The 15,483-nt window shown below is 39.4% G+C and overlaps 1 protein-coding gene across 1 annotated transcript in view; it reads right to left on the bottom strand.

The window, feature by feature from the left end:
* Positions 1-15,483, bottom strand: part of PHLPP1 (PH domain and leucine rich repeat protein phosphatase 1) — a 256,881-nt gene that overhangs the window by 28,526 nt on the left and 212,872 nt on the right. Inside the window, exons 11-12 of the mRNA XM_002828274.5 lie at positions 9,663-9,863; positions 6,316-6,478 (exon numbers count right to left, since the gene is read on the bottom strand). Of these exons, the coding sequence (XP_002828320.4) occupies positions 6,316-6,478; positions 9,663-9,863 (364 nt within the window). The remainder of the gene's footprint in view (positions 1-6,315; positions 6,479-9,662; positions 9,864-15,483) is intronic.

Here is a 15,483-nt window from a genome sequence, read left to right as displayed (position 1 = left end):
TTTAGACTGAAAAAGAGACTTGAAAAGAAATTTACAAGTGATTCTAGGCGTCTCCCAGATTTCTCAGTGAGGGCACTTCCCTTTGCCCTCCGGATCTGAAGAGCACCATAGTAACCACCTCACAGACCACTTCTTCTGAGGACTGAGTCATGGTGCTCCTTTCTCCAGAAGCCTCTCTAAAGAGATGCCTTCTAAAATGCATGAGCTCATGAAGGCCTAATTGTTCGTCTGTATAGATACATAAGCTATTCCATAAAATGTATGCAATATTTTGTTACAATGGGCATGGCTTTGAATTTAGAAAGATCTGCTAAAACCAGAGTTAAAAACAAACACACACAAAACTAGTCTGGGTTAGCCAGGCGTGGTGGCTCATGCCTGTAATCCCAGCACTTGGGGAGGCTGCGGTGGGCGGATCACGAGGTCAGGAGGTCGAGACCATCCTGGCTAACACAGTGAAACCCCGTCTCTACTAAAAATACAAAAAAATAGCCGGGTGTGGTGGCGGGCGCCTGTAGTCCCAGCTACTTGGGAGGCTGAGGTGGGAGAATGGCGTGAACCCGGGAGGTGGAACTTGCAGTGAGTGGAGATCGCGCCACTGCACTCCAGTCTGGGCAACAGCAAGAGAGACTCTGTCTCAAAAAAAAAAAAACCTAGTCTGGGTTAACTCATTACACCAATTTTGAAAGACAGAGAGAATATGCAGTCTTAACTTCCTGCTAGTCTGTTCCTGGTGAGGCTGGGTGCAGAGTGGCTTCAATGGCCACTTTCCAATAGACACCGCTTGCTTCCTCTTTCCTTAGCCCTTGTATCGAGCCTTGTCCCAAACAGGAATTGACATTAGATTCCGCAACGGCTGGAAAATTTCCTCAGTAACTATTACTTAACTTGATTCCAGCACAATAATGACTGCTCCTGGTTTCAGGTTTTGGATATGCATTATGCCAAGCTGACGTTTTTACATCTATTAGGTCAACTACGCCACCCAACTAAAGCCTAAACTTGGTTCCTGACCTGTCTTCATATCCGTTTCCTACTTCCTCAAGAATCAGCCTACTTTCTTTCATCCATTCTGACCCAGCCATTTCCCCATGTTCTTTGTGTCTTTGTGATTAAGCTGATATTCTCTATTTCATTTGACTTTAGAGACAAGAACAACAACAAACAGGGCTTGCTGGAATCCAGCCAAGCCAAGTCTGGCTACATGGTGACTATGGGATTGTGGTTTTTTCTCTAGCTGATTGAGAGCTGATCTATATTCGGTTTATTTTTTAAACTTCCTATAGCCATTGTCCTCAAGAGTACAGCATATTAAAACTACTTCATACTCCATTTCCCAGTTAAGGTAACACAGATTTTAGATATGAGTTCACTCAACTTAGCCAAGTAGTTTATTACTGCATGGAACAAACATGAAAATAATCTTCTAAAGATAATTAAAACATCTAAAAAGACGCTGTTCTTAGAATCAGTAAGCCACAGGAACATGGAAATTTGACAAAGAAGTTGCTGATATGATGTTTAAATCCCAAATTACAAACTTCATTCACCGCATGTATCAACACTTATTTCACCTGCTTAAAATACACTTCAAAAAAGGGTTAGTACACCTGGCTCCAGCCTGGGTGACAGAGAACCTATGTCAAAAAAAGCGCGGGAAGGGTTTAGAATAGGTCACTATTAACTAATAGCTTGGTTTTTGTTGCAAAATTACTATATTACTAATGTGACTGCTATGCAGTTTAGTGGAAGGAGAAACAAGTGCCATATCCATGGCCACCTCTGCTTCTGAGGTTCCTCAGCCATTAGCAGCTTTAGCATGGCCTTAGGTCCAGGTCTGGCCAAACCAAGTCTGGCGTCTGTGTGACTCAGATCTTGCTTACTAGATGATCAAGAGCTAATCTGTATCTAGAGGGAGGTCTGTCTGTTTTAGAACCAAAAGAGAACACAATCTGCTCCAAGCAAAATTGGACTGGTGGTAGGGGTCTGAAAGATCAATGCGAAAGGCCTAAACAAAGGTGAGGATAATAATCCTCACTAATGATCCACTCAGGCTCACTGGAAAATTCTGAAAAACTCATTTTATTTTTCCTACTAATAACTTACATAACCTCCCTAACCAAATACAGAAATTAACACCTGATGATCACTTTACAGATCTCATTAGATATATCAAAGTGAAAAAAATGCCAGAGCTCAATTTTATCCAAGATTAGATGGTGCAAATAGTCTGTTTAAGGTGTACATGAATAATTAATTATTCAGGTGTTTTAAAAACATATTTTAGCATACATCTCAGTATGGAGATTTGTTTGCTCTTTTAAACAATAACTGTTTTTAAAACTTTGGTAACAAAGCTATGAATAATCACTTTCTTTTAATGTCTGAAAAGATAACAATGCTTGGTGAAACTAGCTAGTTAAATACACCATGATCTTATCTTTTCTGAAATATTATCTGCTAAGTTTTTAAAATTGCAATGATCTTAATACCTTTATGAGATGCTTTACAAGTAACACCTACTGCACTTCATTTTCAAGAAACAGTGTGAATGTAATCTAGAGTTATTAACTCAATAATAAAATTTTAATACAGGTTGGAATATATCACCGTAGAAATGAAATTACTTCTTTTACATTAAAAAATGCTTAGTTTACATAAAATACATAAAAATAGGCACAGTTTACAATGAAGACTTTCATAGGTATATTTATCATTTAAGATATGCACAATTTTTACAAGATTTTCTTTTAGATATTCAAATATACATAAATACTTATATTGCAACTTAAAATATTCTCATATGACATAAAAATATCAATTCAGAGTTCTGAAACAATATAACTACTATCTTTTTCAAGAATACTATCTGTCCAGGGATGAAACATTTACATGTTTGTACATAAAGGATACTTGATATTGCTCAGTCCCCCAAAAAATCCCAACAACAAAACTTCTATCTACTGGTAATGGAGGAGCTCAATCTGAAAGAATGGATATTGTCAACATAAGAAAAATGCTGAGGTGTAATAGCTGGGGGGAAAATCAATCAAAGAGCAAAAAAATGGAAACCATTTAAAAATACGGGAAGCAAAATTGAAAAGGAGTTGTAAAGCAGGTACAGAGAGAAGACAACAGGGGAAGGAATTCAATAGCAACAAAGGTATTGATTCTGTAATCCAGGAATCCAAGCAAGAGTCTAGGAGAGGATTAGTTTTCACACAGCAAAATTTGTGTTTTGCAAAATCTAGTTATAATCTAAAAACATTTACATTTCTTTTTTTTTGAGATGAAGTCTCACTCTGTCACCCAGGCTGGAGTGTACTGGTGTGATCTCGGCTCACTGTAGCCTCCCCCTCTCGGGTTCAAGTGATTCTCCTGCCTCAGCCTCCCAAGTAGCTGGGACTACAGGAACATGCCACCACACCTGGCTAATTTTTGTATTTTTAGTAGAGACGGTGTTTCACCATATTGGCGAGGCTGGTATTGAAAGCCTGACCTCAGGTGATCCACCTGCCTCGGTCTCCCAAGGAGCTGCCACACCTGGCCTAAATTTCTATTTGTATTTTATTTACTTATTTTTTTGAGATGGAATTTTGCTCTTGTTGCCCAGGCTGGAGTGCAGTGGCGCAATCTCGGCTCACTGCAACCTCTGCCTTCGTGTTCAAGTGATTCTCCTGCCTCAGCTTCCTGGGTAGCTGGGATTACAGGTGCCCACCACCACGCCCGGCTTATTTTTGTATTTTTAGTAGAGATGGAGTTTCACCATGTTGGCCAGGCTGGTCTCGAACTCCTGACCCCATGATCCACCTGCCTCAGCCTCCCAAAGTGCTGGGATTACAGGCATGAGCCACCAAGCCCGGCCTCTATTTGTATTTTAAACCAAATACTTAAACAAACAAAGAACCCCAAAACAAGAATCTAAATCTACATTTAAGAGTTTATAACATTAAAAGACAGGTATAGACACTAAGACCAGCAAATAGGAGGTTTAATCTTGAGACTCTCCCTTTCTCTTGTGCTGGAATTTCACCTGCACCACACAGAGACCAGTTTAACAACCCCAGTAAAAGATGGCACGGCACAGCCACTGTGTCAAGTAATGGGCAGCTGAGGAAACCCTGGAAGGTCTAGCTGACAACATCTTTCCTGTGCTGAAAGGCAAATAAACATTTGCTTAAGTAATAAATTTCTTGGATTTTGTTGAGCTTCAGCCAAAATAGTTGCTCTATATAATCAACATCACAGATGAACCACATTGAGGGCAAGTGTTGATTAATAATGGCTAACATTTAGGGAGTTCTTCCTATGTGACACTCCTATTTCAAATGCTTTACATGTATTATTTCATTTCATCTCCACAACAATACTATAAAGGAAGTACCAATTCTTTTCTTTCTTTAACATACGAGGAAACAGAGCAGTGAATTTTCAGCTGGGATACAACTGGAGGTCTGTCTCCCTTCAGACCACGGCTCTTCCTCAAAGTGAAAGTTACTATACAGAAAGTAAAAATTCTGGAAATTTTTGTTGTTGTTGTTTGTTTTTTGAGACGGAGTCTCGCTCTGTTGCCCAGGCTGGAGTACGGTGGCGCGATCTCGGCTCACTGCAAGCTCTGCCTCCCAGGTTCATGCCATTCTCCTGCCTCAGCCTCCTGAGTAGCTGGGACTACAGGCGTGAGCCACCATGCCCAGCTAATTTTTTATATTTTTAGTAGAGACGGGGTTTCACCATGTTAGCCAGGATGGTCTCAATCTCCTGACCTCATGATCCGCCCGTCTAGGCCTCCCAAAGTGCTGGGATTACTGGCGTGAGCCACCGCGCCCGGCCAAATTCTGGAAATTTGTAACAAACATCTTAAAATGCCACTGTGATGTATGAGACAGTGTTCTTAAAGCCCAAAGTAAAACATTTCATGGCTTAAAGCATACATGCACATGCGTGCACACACACACACAAAATGGCTTGTACACATCTCAACCATATAAATGTGTAAAAACTGTTGTGATAAAAAGTTATGCAAGCCAGCTGGGCGTGGTGGCTCACGCTTGTAATCCCAGCACTTTTGGAGGCCAAGGCGGGTGGATCACCTGAGGTCAGGAGTTCAAGACCAGCCTGGCCAACATGGTGAAACCCTGTCTCTACAAAAAAATACAGAAGTTAGCTGGGCATGGTGGCGGGCACCTGTAATCCCAGCTACTCGGGAGGCTGCGGCGAGAGAATCGCTAAAACCTGGAAGACAGAGGTTGCAGTGAGCCAAGATTGCACCATTGTACTCCAACCTGGGCAACAAGGGTGAAACTCCATCTCAAAAAAAAAAAAAAAAAGTTATACAAGCCATTTAAAATGTCTTCAAATGTCTATTTGCTTTCTTAATCTGAAACACAAGGTTTATATCAGCAAGTGCCTGGAAAGTGAAGAATGGCTAAGTTGGACTACTCCTGTTCCCTGTTAGGAGATTAGAATATGCTCCAAGTCTATAACCACCAAATTATTTTTCATTAAGCATAAAATCGATAACTAGAAATGCTAAGATACAAATGAAAAACTACATTGTATATAAAGAACTTTTTACTTCTGTACCATTTCCCTGCCAAAAAAGAAACAAAATAGGAACACATGGTTGTTACATGGCTTTCATTCTAGTGAACTGGTTTCATCCCATGAGTCTACCTCAAGTCAGCAGTCAGGATTTGCAGACTACCTCTGCTACCAATTTGCTGTCTTAATTTACACAGATCTCTTCACTTTTCAGCACCTCAGTGTCCTTACTTATCAAATGACAATAATATCTGCTCTGCCAATTTCATTCCGTTGAAATCAATGTTTGGTGACAGCAATGATGCTTTGTCTATATAGGGAATTACCACTAGTGGGCTACTATGGTGGGGTGTGCTATTTAACTAGGTGAGTTGGTGGGGAGCGATGTGTAGTGGTACCGCTAACTTTTTCAAACTGCGATTACACCAGCCTCATCCTTTGAGCCTCATAACCACCCTGGAAATAAGTGGAACAACTATTAACAGATAAAGAAGTATAGGGTGGCTATGTGGGTAGCCTCATGTCATACAGAAAGTGAGGGACTGAGCCTAGAAATCCAATTTTCCCAAAACCTGCTCCAGTGTTTTGCTTTGTTTTTTAACTCTGCCGACTCAACAGTGTAGCCCATTGGTTAGGAAGGAGGAAGTAAGGGCTAATGGGAGCCTTCATTCTGAATAAATCCAACAAAGATGCAAATGTCCTGAGTTGATGAGTTAGGAAGTCAACGCTCTTTGCCGACCTGAAGCTTAGAGTTTATGAAATGAAACCACATACCTTGATCTCTGGGAGCTGCATAACTTCGGGAAAGACCTCGATGCAGTTGGAGTGAGCAATCACGGTGTGCATGCGCCTGCAATTCATGATCGTTGTAGGGATGGCTTTCAGCTTATTCCCACTGAGATCAATTTCTTCAAGTTCCTCCAGTTTCGCCATTTTACTAAAAAAAAGAGAAAATAAAGCAATTTAAAAGAAAATAATATATGACGAGAATCAAAGGATGAATTAAATTGCTATGACTTTAAGGATTCATTTGTAACAGTCATTTTTACAAACAAGACCATTTTTTCACTATCATTTTGGAGTACAGAAATATTTTAACACCTCCTTTCTCACTACAGAACAAAAACTATTCAACTCTTCAAATTGTCAACAAGAAGGAAAATGGATGCCCTTTTCCTCCTAAAAGGCTGTGTGGAAATTAAGTTATCCTGGCAATAATCACGTTACTATATAGCTTGGTCTGAACACTAATGAAAACACTATTTAAATGGGTCAAAAGCCAGCACTAATCCAATAAAACTGCCTTAAAAGAGCCCAGAGAGTATGATTTCTTTGTAATGGCACTGAAAACTCAAGGGGGAGGTAGAGAGCATGTCTATAGTTCGTATTAAGATAAGCTTTTTCTTCAACCCTCACTCCCCCAATTCCTCTGACATCACTGATGAATACAAAGTGGTGGTAAGGAGCAAGGGGTGTGTTAAAAGCCCATTTGGATCACCTCTTGGACTTCTGGCAGAGCCCAAATTCACACCAGGGCCAAAAGACATTTCTCTCAATCGTTGCTAAACATCTACCAAGAAGGAATCTCTCCAAGCTTATCTTAATAATATGTTCTAATGTAATTAATTTAATACTTCTGTTTAAGAATGTCTTTTATTGTTCAATCCTCCTCATCTACAATCTTCATCAATAATTACAATAACCAACTAAAGAAAAATTCCAGAATCATGATTTCTTGCATTCTTTATAAATTTGAAAGAAAAAAAAATGCCTCCACCTCTGCAATCACTGTAATAGTATCTGGCACTTTTTTGACCCTTTTTCCACTCCTGCTGATGCTAGACTCCAAGAAGCACAGGATTCCCCATTAGCGTGACTCAGACTCATAAGCTGAATAATAGTTTACATTTTTTAGTATTGTTTCTACCTGTTATAGTTTCATTTGTCACAATACACTTTTAAACAATTTAACAAAAAAACACTGTATTATTTTTCTGTCATCTTTCAAATATAAAGATTATCTTGTTTATCTTGAAAATAAATATATGCCTAAGATGCAGTAAAAACTAAGTTTTCATCTTATGAAGTCAGACCTTTTAATATCATATACATCCAGTGTGGTATCAGAATATACTGCAAACAATACGTACACAGACTATGAAGTAATCCATCTATGATAGCCCGAATTTCTAAGAATATTATTTAAATATGTTATCACCATATTTTGAAAGAAATATAGTGATATGGTTTGGATTATTTGTCCCCTCCAAATTTCATGTTGAAACGTGATTCCCAGTGTTAGAGGTGGGGCCCAGTGGGAAGTGTTTTGGTCATGGGGGCAGATACCACTTGAATGGCTTGATGCCCTTCCCATGGTAATCAGAGAATTCACACGCTGTGCATTCACGCAAGACCCTGGCATCTCTTTTGCCCCTCTCTCACCATGTGACACATGGCTCCCCTTCACCTTCTGCCATGATTGTAAGCTTCCTGAACACTCACCAGAAGCAGATGCCAGCCCTTGTGCCTTGAAACTAATGGGTAATGGTGCATGAAAAATGATTAAAAGCACAGAAAACAGGCCCCCAAAAGAAAAAGTCAGAAATTTCCAACCCGCCACATAAAAAAAAGGTGGCAAAAGATGTGAAGATAAAATGACTAGATGGTGGTCCCGCTCTTTAATTCAGCAATCATTTAAGTGTGGGCCTTGTGTGAGATGTGAGGCTGAGGGAGGCAGCAAGGTCACAGACCCAGCTCTTAAGGTGCTCTGGTTTGCAGGGGAGCTACTGAGCCGCATCACAACCACAGGGAGACAGAATTCATTCCTAGATGGATTTTTTACAAGGTGTGTTAAAAGTTTCTCTGCACTTAGGGTGGGTGATTACACCTGGCACGGGTCACTGGGGGTATATCCTCAGAATTAGAGCTGATGATCCCTTCCTCTGCAGGGTTTAGACATTCATCATCTGAAAGAAGACAATGAGCCCTTTCAGATAGGTTGCTGTTATGTGATTATCATGGTTTTTTCCAAAAATATCATTTCCCCATTCCATAGTGAAGTAGAAGTAGATGGAAGCAAGCATAAAATAGTTTAATTATTAATATCAACTGAGGAGGAAAGTAAATATTTCATTACACCAAAAACAGAGCAATACTTTAAGTCAACATATACATGGGCCTTCCTTCTTCAGCAAGGGTTTGAACAGACTGGTAGCCCTGAAGGCAGCAGAGGGAGGCTATGATAGTGTTTTGATTTGGCCCCAACGCTGAGTTGCAGTTACCAAGCAGAATACCAGAAGGGTTAGCGTTTGCTTCTTTGATGCGTGGGTGTGTGTTCAAGCCCTAACTTGTTACATGGATAAAAGCCAATGAAATGGAAACAGGGTAAATCTTCACGGCAGGCTCAGTGCGCAGATTCACTCAAAGCTAGATATAATGTCACCACTCCCCGAAAATTAGAAATTAAAGTAAAAACAAATTAAAAATGGACTATTTTGAGAGCCATAATTTGCAATGTTACAGTTTTTATGGTAGTAGAGTCTGCCACTGCTCTGTACATCATGAATATGAATATAAAGGTTGGTAGATAATGAAGGATTTTCAGGTTCCTGGTTTACATTCTAATTCCCACATACCCTATTAGGTTAATGTTTTTAGAAACTTTATTATTTACTTTATTTTTTAATAGATAGGGTCTCACTATGTTGCTCAGGCTGGTCTCGAATTCTTGAGCTCAAGTGACCCTCCCATGTCAGCCTCCCGAGTAGCTGCGACTACAGGCACGTACCGCCACACCTGGCTCTAGGATAATGGTTTTTTAAAAAATTAATCTGACTGGTTAAAAAGAAGTAAAAGAAAAAACATACCTGCTAAACAACACATTTTATTTCAAAATCTTAAGAACATTCTTGTGATTAGGTCTTTGGACACATATGAGGAAAACCAATCTACTTCTCTTTAGGGAAATGTCATCATAGCTTACATAAAGGAAACCGTGAATGGAGCAGGAACAAGCAAACAAACTTGACATCACCTGGGAAATAAATATTTCAGCCTTCACCTTTCTATGAATACACTTTGAGAAATGCAATTCAGAACGCAGCTTTACAACTGTCCTTTACCTTGCTGGAAAACTCTGAAGTCGGTTATAGGCCATGTGAAGGATCTTCAAATGGGGGTGTCCCGTTAACAAGGGCACACATTTGTCTGTGAGGCTGTTATTTGTCAAATACAACTCTTGTAAGATACTGTTTGTCTCTTCGGAAAGCGTGGCTGGAGGAAGGCTTTCCAATTTGTTCGCAGATGCATTCAGGAATCTCAGGCTACAATGACAAAATGCAACAAAACGCCATTGAAAAGTCACAAAAACCCTCAAGAAACCTAAAAGCTTTGATACCAGGCATATTAGAAGCTGGCATCAGAAACATGAATTGAAAAGACAAGCCCTGGCTTCAAGGAGTTCAATTACCAAGTATTTGTATCTGTGATCCACTAACTATGATGAACACAATAGCTATCTATATGTATTAAATACAGAGATACAACCAATTTTTAGGGAAGCACAAAGGTAAGAGGAAGCAATTATTTTCATAGTTGGCGGGGAGTGGAAGAGAAAGTGATATGGTAAAGTTAATATTCTGACTTAAGGAAGAGAAAAACAGTTTCCTATTTTGTAATCAAAAGTTTTTGCTAAAGCAGGAGGATGCCAGGAGTTTGAGACCAGCCTGGGCAACAAAGCAAGATCCTGTCTCTATAAAAATTAGGTGAATAAATAAATAATTAATAAATGGTTCTTATAGTAATAAAACAGGTATTAGATCACAATGCAACTAAATCACATAGTGACTTGAGTCCTCTTCAGTATAAGGTCCAAAGCACATTTTACTGACTTTCACAAGTGCAGGAGATAATTTGCTCTCTATTAAAACAACATAATATGATGTAGCAATGAGAATAAAGAACTAAAACAACACGTATCAACAGGATGAATCTCACAAACACATAATGACCAAAAGAAGCCAGATACAAGAGGAGACCCACTGCATGATCCCATAACTATACAAAGTTCAAAGTCAGGCAAAATTACTCTGTAGTAACAGAAGTCAGGATGGCCGTAACTCTTAGGTGGGGAGGGAAAGGAGGCAGTATCCAGGAGACGGCGTGTAACGTTTCGAATATTGTAATGTTCTGTTTCTTAGTGCAGGTGCTCATTACACAAGCGTGCTCACTTTGAGACGATGCATCAAGTGCTACACTTATGATCTGGCCACTTTTCTGTATTTATATTGTACTTAAATAAATTTTACCTTAAAACAAACAAACAAGATAATATACTGCTGCCACACTTTCCAGATGCTAGAGTGAAAAGCAGATAAAGGCCAGGCACGGTGGCTCACGCCTGTAATCCCAGCACTTTGGGAGGCCAAGGCGGGCGGATCACGAGGTCAGGAGATAGAGACCATCCTGGCTTAAATGGTGAAACCCTGTCTCTACTAAACATACAAAAAATTAGCCGGGCGTGGTGGCAGGCGCCTGTAGTCCCAGTTACTCAGGAGGCTGAGGCAGGAGAATGGCGTAAACCCAGGAGGCAGAGCTTGCAGTGAGCAGAGATCGTGCCACTGTACTCCAGCCTGGGCGACAGAGCAAGATTTCATCTCAAAAAAAAAAAAAAAAGAAAGAAAAAGAGAAGTGGATAAAATATAAAGAATGGTTTTATAACTAAGATAAGTAAAATTGTCAAAAACAATTTAAAAAAAATCCTCCACGGTGATTGTGAAATGTAGTTAAATGCACAATGCAAAGCTGGGGAATGGCAACAAATCCTTGCTGTGATCAGGTTTCAAATCACTCCAAAGGGATGGACTGTGTCACACTCAGGAGTCAGAGATGACCCTCCTGATTCATGACGAATGTCCAACTGTGCAGCTGCAGCAGGTGGGAAAGAGACAGTGCTCAGTACATAGCACTTGCCTACAAGAGTTAGAAGGGTCAAATCTCCCATGCCTCCCCCTGGCCCCCAGATCAACTCTGTTGATGAGCCACACTATTCCCTCATTTCAATCACTTTGGTTTGAAACTTTCACCGTTCAATTCAGGACTATTCTGCCATCTGTTTAAAAAAAAAAAAAAAAAAAAAAAAAAAAGAATAAAATCATCCTTAAAAAGAATACAGAATACCAGGCACAGTTATTTTTAATCTTGGATAGAAAAAAAAGGGTATTAGGAGTCCTCACCAGGACTGTCACTTCAAGCTCTCAGTACACTAATTTAAAACTCTTCAATCTTGTACAACCCCTTCAACACACAAGCACCAACTCCATTACTTATCTGAGGAAAAGCAGCTTCCCCAAAATAGAACATTTTCCATTAAAGAAACACGTATTCCGTTGACATTAAAAAAAAAAAAAAAAAAGGAAGTTAGAGAAGGGCTGTCCAGACCATAAATAGTCATGGGAAATTATAGTCGTGTGTGCTACAGAGAAGGAAATAAAGGTCACTCCTGCAGTTTCTGAAATGGTTTTGAACCAGGAAGGAAACAAGTTTCAGCACCATAGTTGTTTATCATCGCTGTTTAGAGTATTTTTATGAGTCTGTTTCTTCAGATCCCATTTAGACCACCTAATTTCCTGTTAAGAATTTCTTTAGTGTAGCATTAGAATAAATTACAACCTAAGAAATAAATTTTATTGCCCTAAAATATCATGGACTAGTGTTGGCTGGGAAACTATATAAAACAATTTCATTAAAATAGAATTCTCAGCTGGGCGCAGTGGCTCACACCTGTAATCCCAGCACTTTGGGTGGCTGAGGCGGGTGGATCACCTGAGGTCAGGAGTTCGAGACCAGCCTGGCCAACGTGGTGAAACCCCCCCTCTCTACTAAAAATACAAATATTAGCTGGGTGTGGTGGCAGGCACCTGTAATCCCAGCTACTCGGGAGGGTGAGGCAGCAGAATCACTTGAACCCAGGAGGCAGAGGTTGCAGTGAGCCAAGACTGCACCATTGTGCTCTAGCCTGGGCAACAAGAGCAAAACTCTGGCTCAAAAAAAAAAAAAGAAAAAGAAAAGAAAGAAAAAAGACAAAAATAGAATTCTCTAGGAAATATGTAGTTACACACACACACACACACACACACACACACACACACACACACACACACACACACGGGATAAAACAAAGTGAATTCATGTTTGCATATTTTTTAGGCCAGAAAATGAGGGAATGTTTTAAAAACAGACAAGTGAATGCTCATCTAGAAAGCTGCCAAGCGACTTAAAAAACCCCTCATGGCATCTGAATAACGGGAAGAAAGTGATTTCCTCAAAGATTTATCCTCTCATCTTTTTGAAAGTTGTCTGTAATTAAGGAACTATATACCTTTTATGCAAAATTAAAGGGGAAACTGCCAGCATCATCCACCTCCAAGAAATGAAACTAGTTAGTTGAAACCACATGAAGTGGTTCCAAAGGATATCATCTGAACTGCATAAAGTCTGACTTAATCACCTTGCTGGTTAACAGTCAAAGAGCAAACAATTGGACTAAAAATATTTTTTATTATCATAGTATCAGGAAAATTAAATTCAATACCCATTCACTTAAGCCATTCTTCCTAAAACCTCACAATGTTTCAGCAGGAGACAACTTAAATTGGTTTAACAGTCTACATTTCATCCTTCCACCAGAATGAACCAATACTTTAGTTTTGCGAAGTTTCTCCAGGATGGATAACAATTTTAGTAAATAAATAGGCTCCAGAACCCCACTCTCTGCTTTCAACCTTGCAAAAAAGCTAAATTCTTAAAAGGGCTGAGTCAGGTCTCAACTCTCTATGATGTGATAACTATCCTCAAGCTTCTTCCTTACAGAATTTTGTAATAAGTATACTATAAAAAGATGGTTTAATGTGCCAACAGCTGTTTCATGCTTCATCCATATAACATTTTTCACTATGCAATCCTCTTCTAATTAGAGAAAAAGCAGTAACATATGACTGTTTTCTTTTCATTTGTAAGGTACTTTGTAGATACCACAGATCTTTCTTCCTTCTTCTTTTTTTTTTTTCTTTTTTGACAGTCTTGCTCTGTTGCCCAGGCTGGAGTGCAGTGGCATTTGGCTCACAGCAACCTCCACCTCCCAGGTTCAAGCGATTCTCCCACCTTAGCCTCCCAAGTAGCTGGGATTACAGGCATGCACCACCATGCCCAGGTAATTTTTGTATTTTTAGTAGAGACAGGGTTTCACCATGTTGGCCAGGCTGGTCTCGAACTCCTGACTTCAAGGGACCCACCTGCCTCGGCCTCCCAAAGTGCTGGGATTACAGGTGTGAGCCACTGCACCTGGCCACTATTTTCTATCTCATTTGATTTTTCCATCATCCCAGAAATATATCCTCTCATATTTCACAGAAGACAGAACTCAAAGCTGAGAAAGTAACATTATTTGGCAATGGCTCAATAGTAACTAGTGGCAGAGACAGAAATAAAACTCGGATTTCATCAGTCTCAAGTCCACAGTTTTCTATCATGTATCTCCAAAATTCAAATGTTGAAAAATAATTATAAAAACCTTTTTGTGGGGACATTTTCATAGATCCTTTTTTTCTAAAAGAGCTGGAGGGTCAAGCAGGGCACCTGCATGTAATGTGAAGACCATGTGTGCACAGCATTTCAAACTCAATTCTTAAAACAAGTTAGTAAATAGCACAGTACTCAAGAACTTCTCTCAGCATAAAGTTCAAAAGTCTCAGAGAAAAGACACACAGATATGGCTCCTGCCCTAAAGTGTTTGGAAAGTCACCCGCAACAACATTGAGACAAATCCATTTCCTGCTTCTTGAGCAATTGCTCTGCTCTCCTTGGCACATTCTGTCCATTTGACTCATCTATATTTTTTTTGTTTTGTTTGCTTTTTAGTAATTTCCAGCACACCCTTGAATTTTACAGCCAAATTCTCTCTTTGAAACAGGGCACAGGATTTGGTACCATAACAGATGTATCTATTTGTAGACATACCAGGTATTGTAAAAATGATTTTTCTGGAAATCTGTACTGGGACTTATATACCATTAAAAATCTACATAGTCACAACTGTCTAACCCCAGCAGAACTCTTACTTTTAGGCAACCCTCTGATTTCTGTCTCCAAAGCATTCCAGAAGTGTAAACATTCCAAGTTTCTTATTATTGCTTGTTTTTATAATAAAGTACTTTTGACAGTTCCATCTATCTTCACAAGGCTGACACTTCATGTTGTATTTCATTATCAGTCCTCCTTTCTCCTCCAATCAGTCTTATTATCTTAGATGACCTTGATGTTTTTGAAGTGTACTCGACAAATATTTTGTAAAATGTCTCTCAATTTAGGTTTCATGTTTCATCATCATTAGAGTAAGGTCATGCATTTTTGGCAAAAATATCACAGAGGTTGTGCCCTTCTCAGGGCATCACATCAGGATGTATGTGACGCCAATGTCTTATTATTGGAGATATTAACTTTGATTACTTGGTTAAGGTGGTGTCTGCCAAGCATCTCCACTGCAAAGTAATAATTTTTTCTTTTGTAATTAAATAAAAGTGTGGAGAGATTATTTGAGACTACGAAACTCTTCTGTTTCTCATACTTTTGCCCATTAATTTAGCATTTGTGCTTGTTAACAATCATTTCTGTGTTGTCTGCCAAATGATTTTTCTATTTTCATGATTCCCTCTACTTACAGTTCGTTAAATGGAATTATCCTGCAAGAGCTTTCCCAATTTATTTACCTAATTACTTGTTTTATTTCAGTATGGTCATATCGATGTTTATATTTTATTCTGCTGGATAGAATTCATTACTATCATTGTGTACTTTTTGCTCACATTGTCCCAAATGTGGCCACTGGGAGCTCCTTCAAGTTGACTTATGCATCCTTTGACATGCTCCCAACATTTTGTGAGCATT

This window comes from Pongo abelii, chromosome 17, assembly GCF_028885655.2.
Source record: "Pongo abelii isolate AG06213 chromosome 17, NHGRI_mPonAbe1-v2.0_pri, whole genome shotgun sequence".
Classification (NCBI taxonomy): Eukaryota; Metazoa; Chordata; class Mammalia; order Primates; family Hominidae; genus Pongo; species Pongo abelii.
This window is presented reverse-complemented; position numbering and strand designations above follow the sequence as displayed.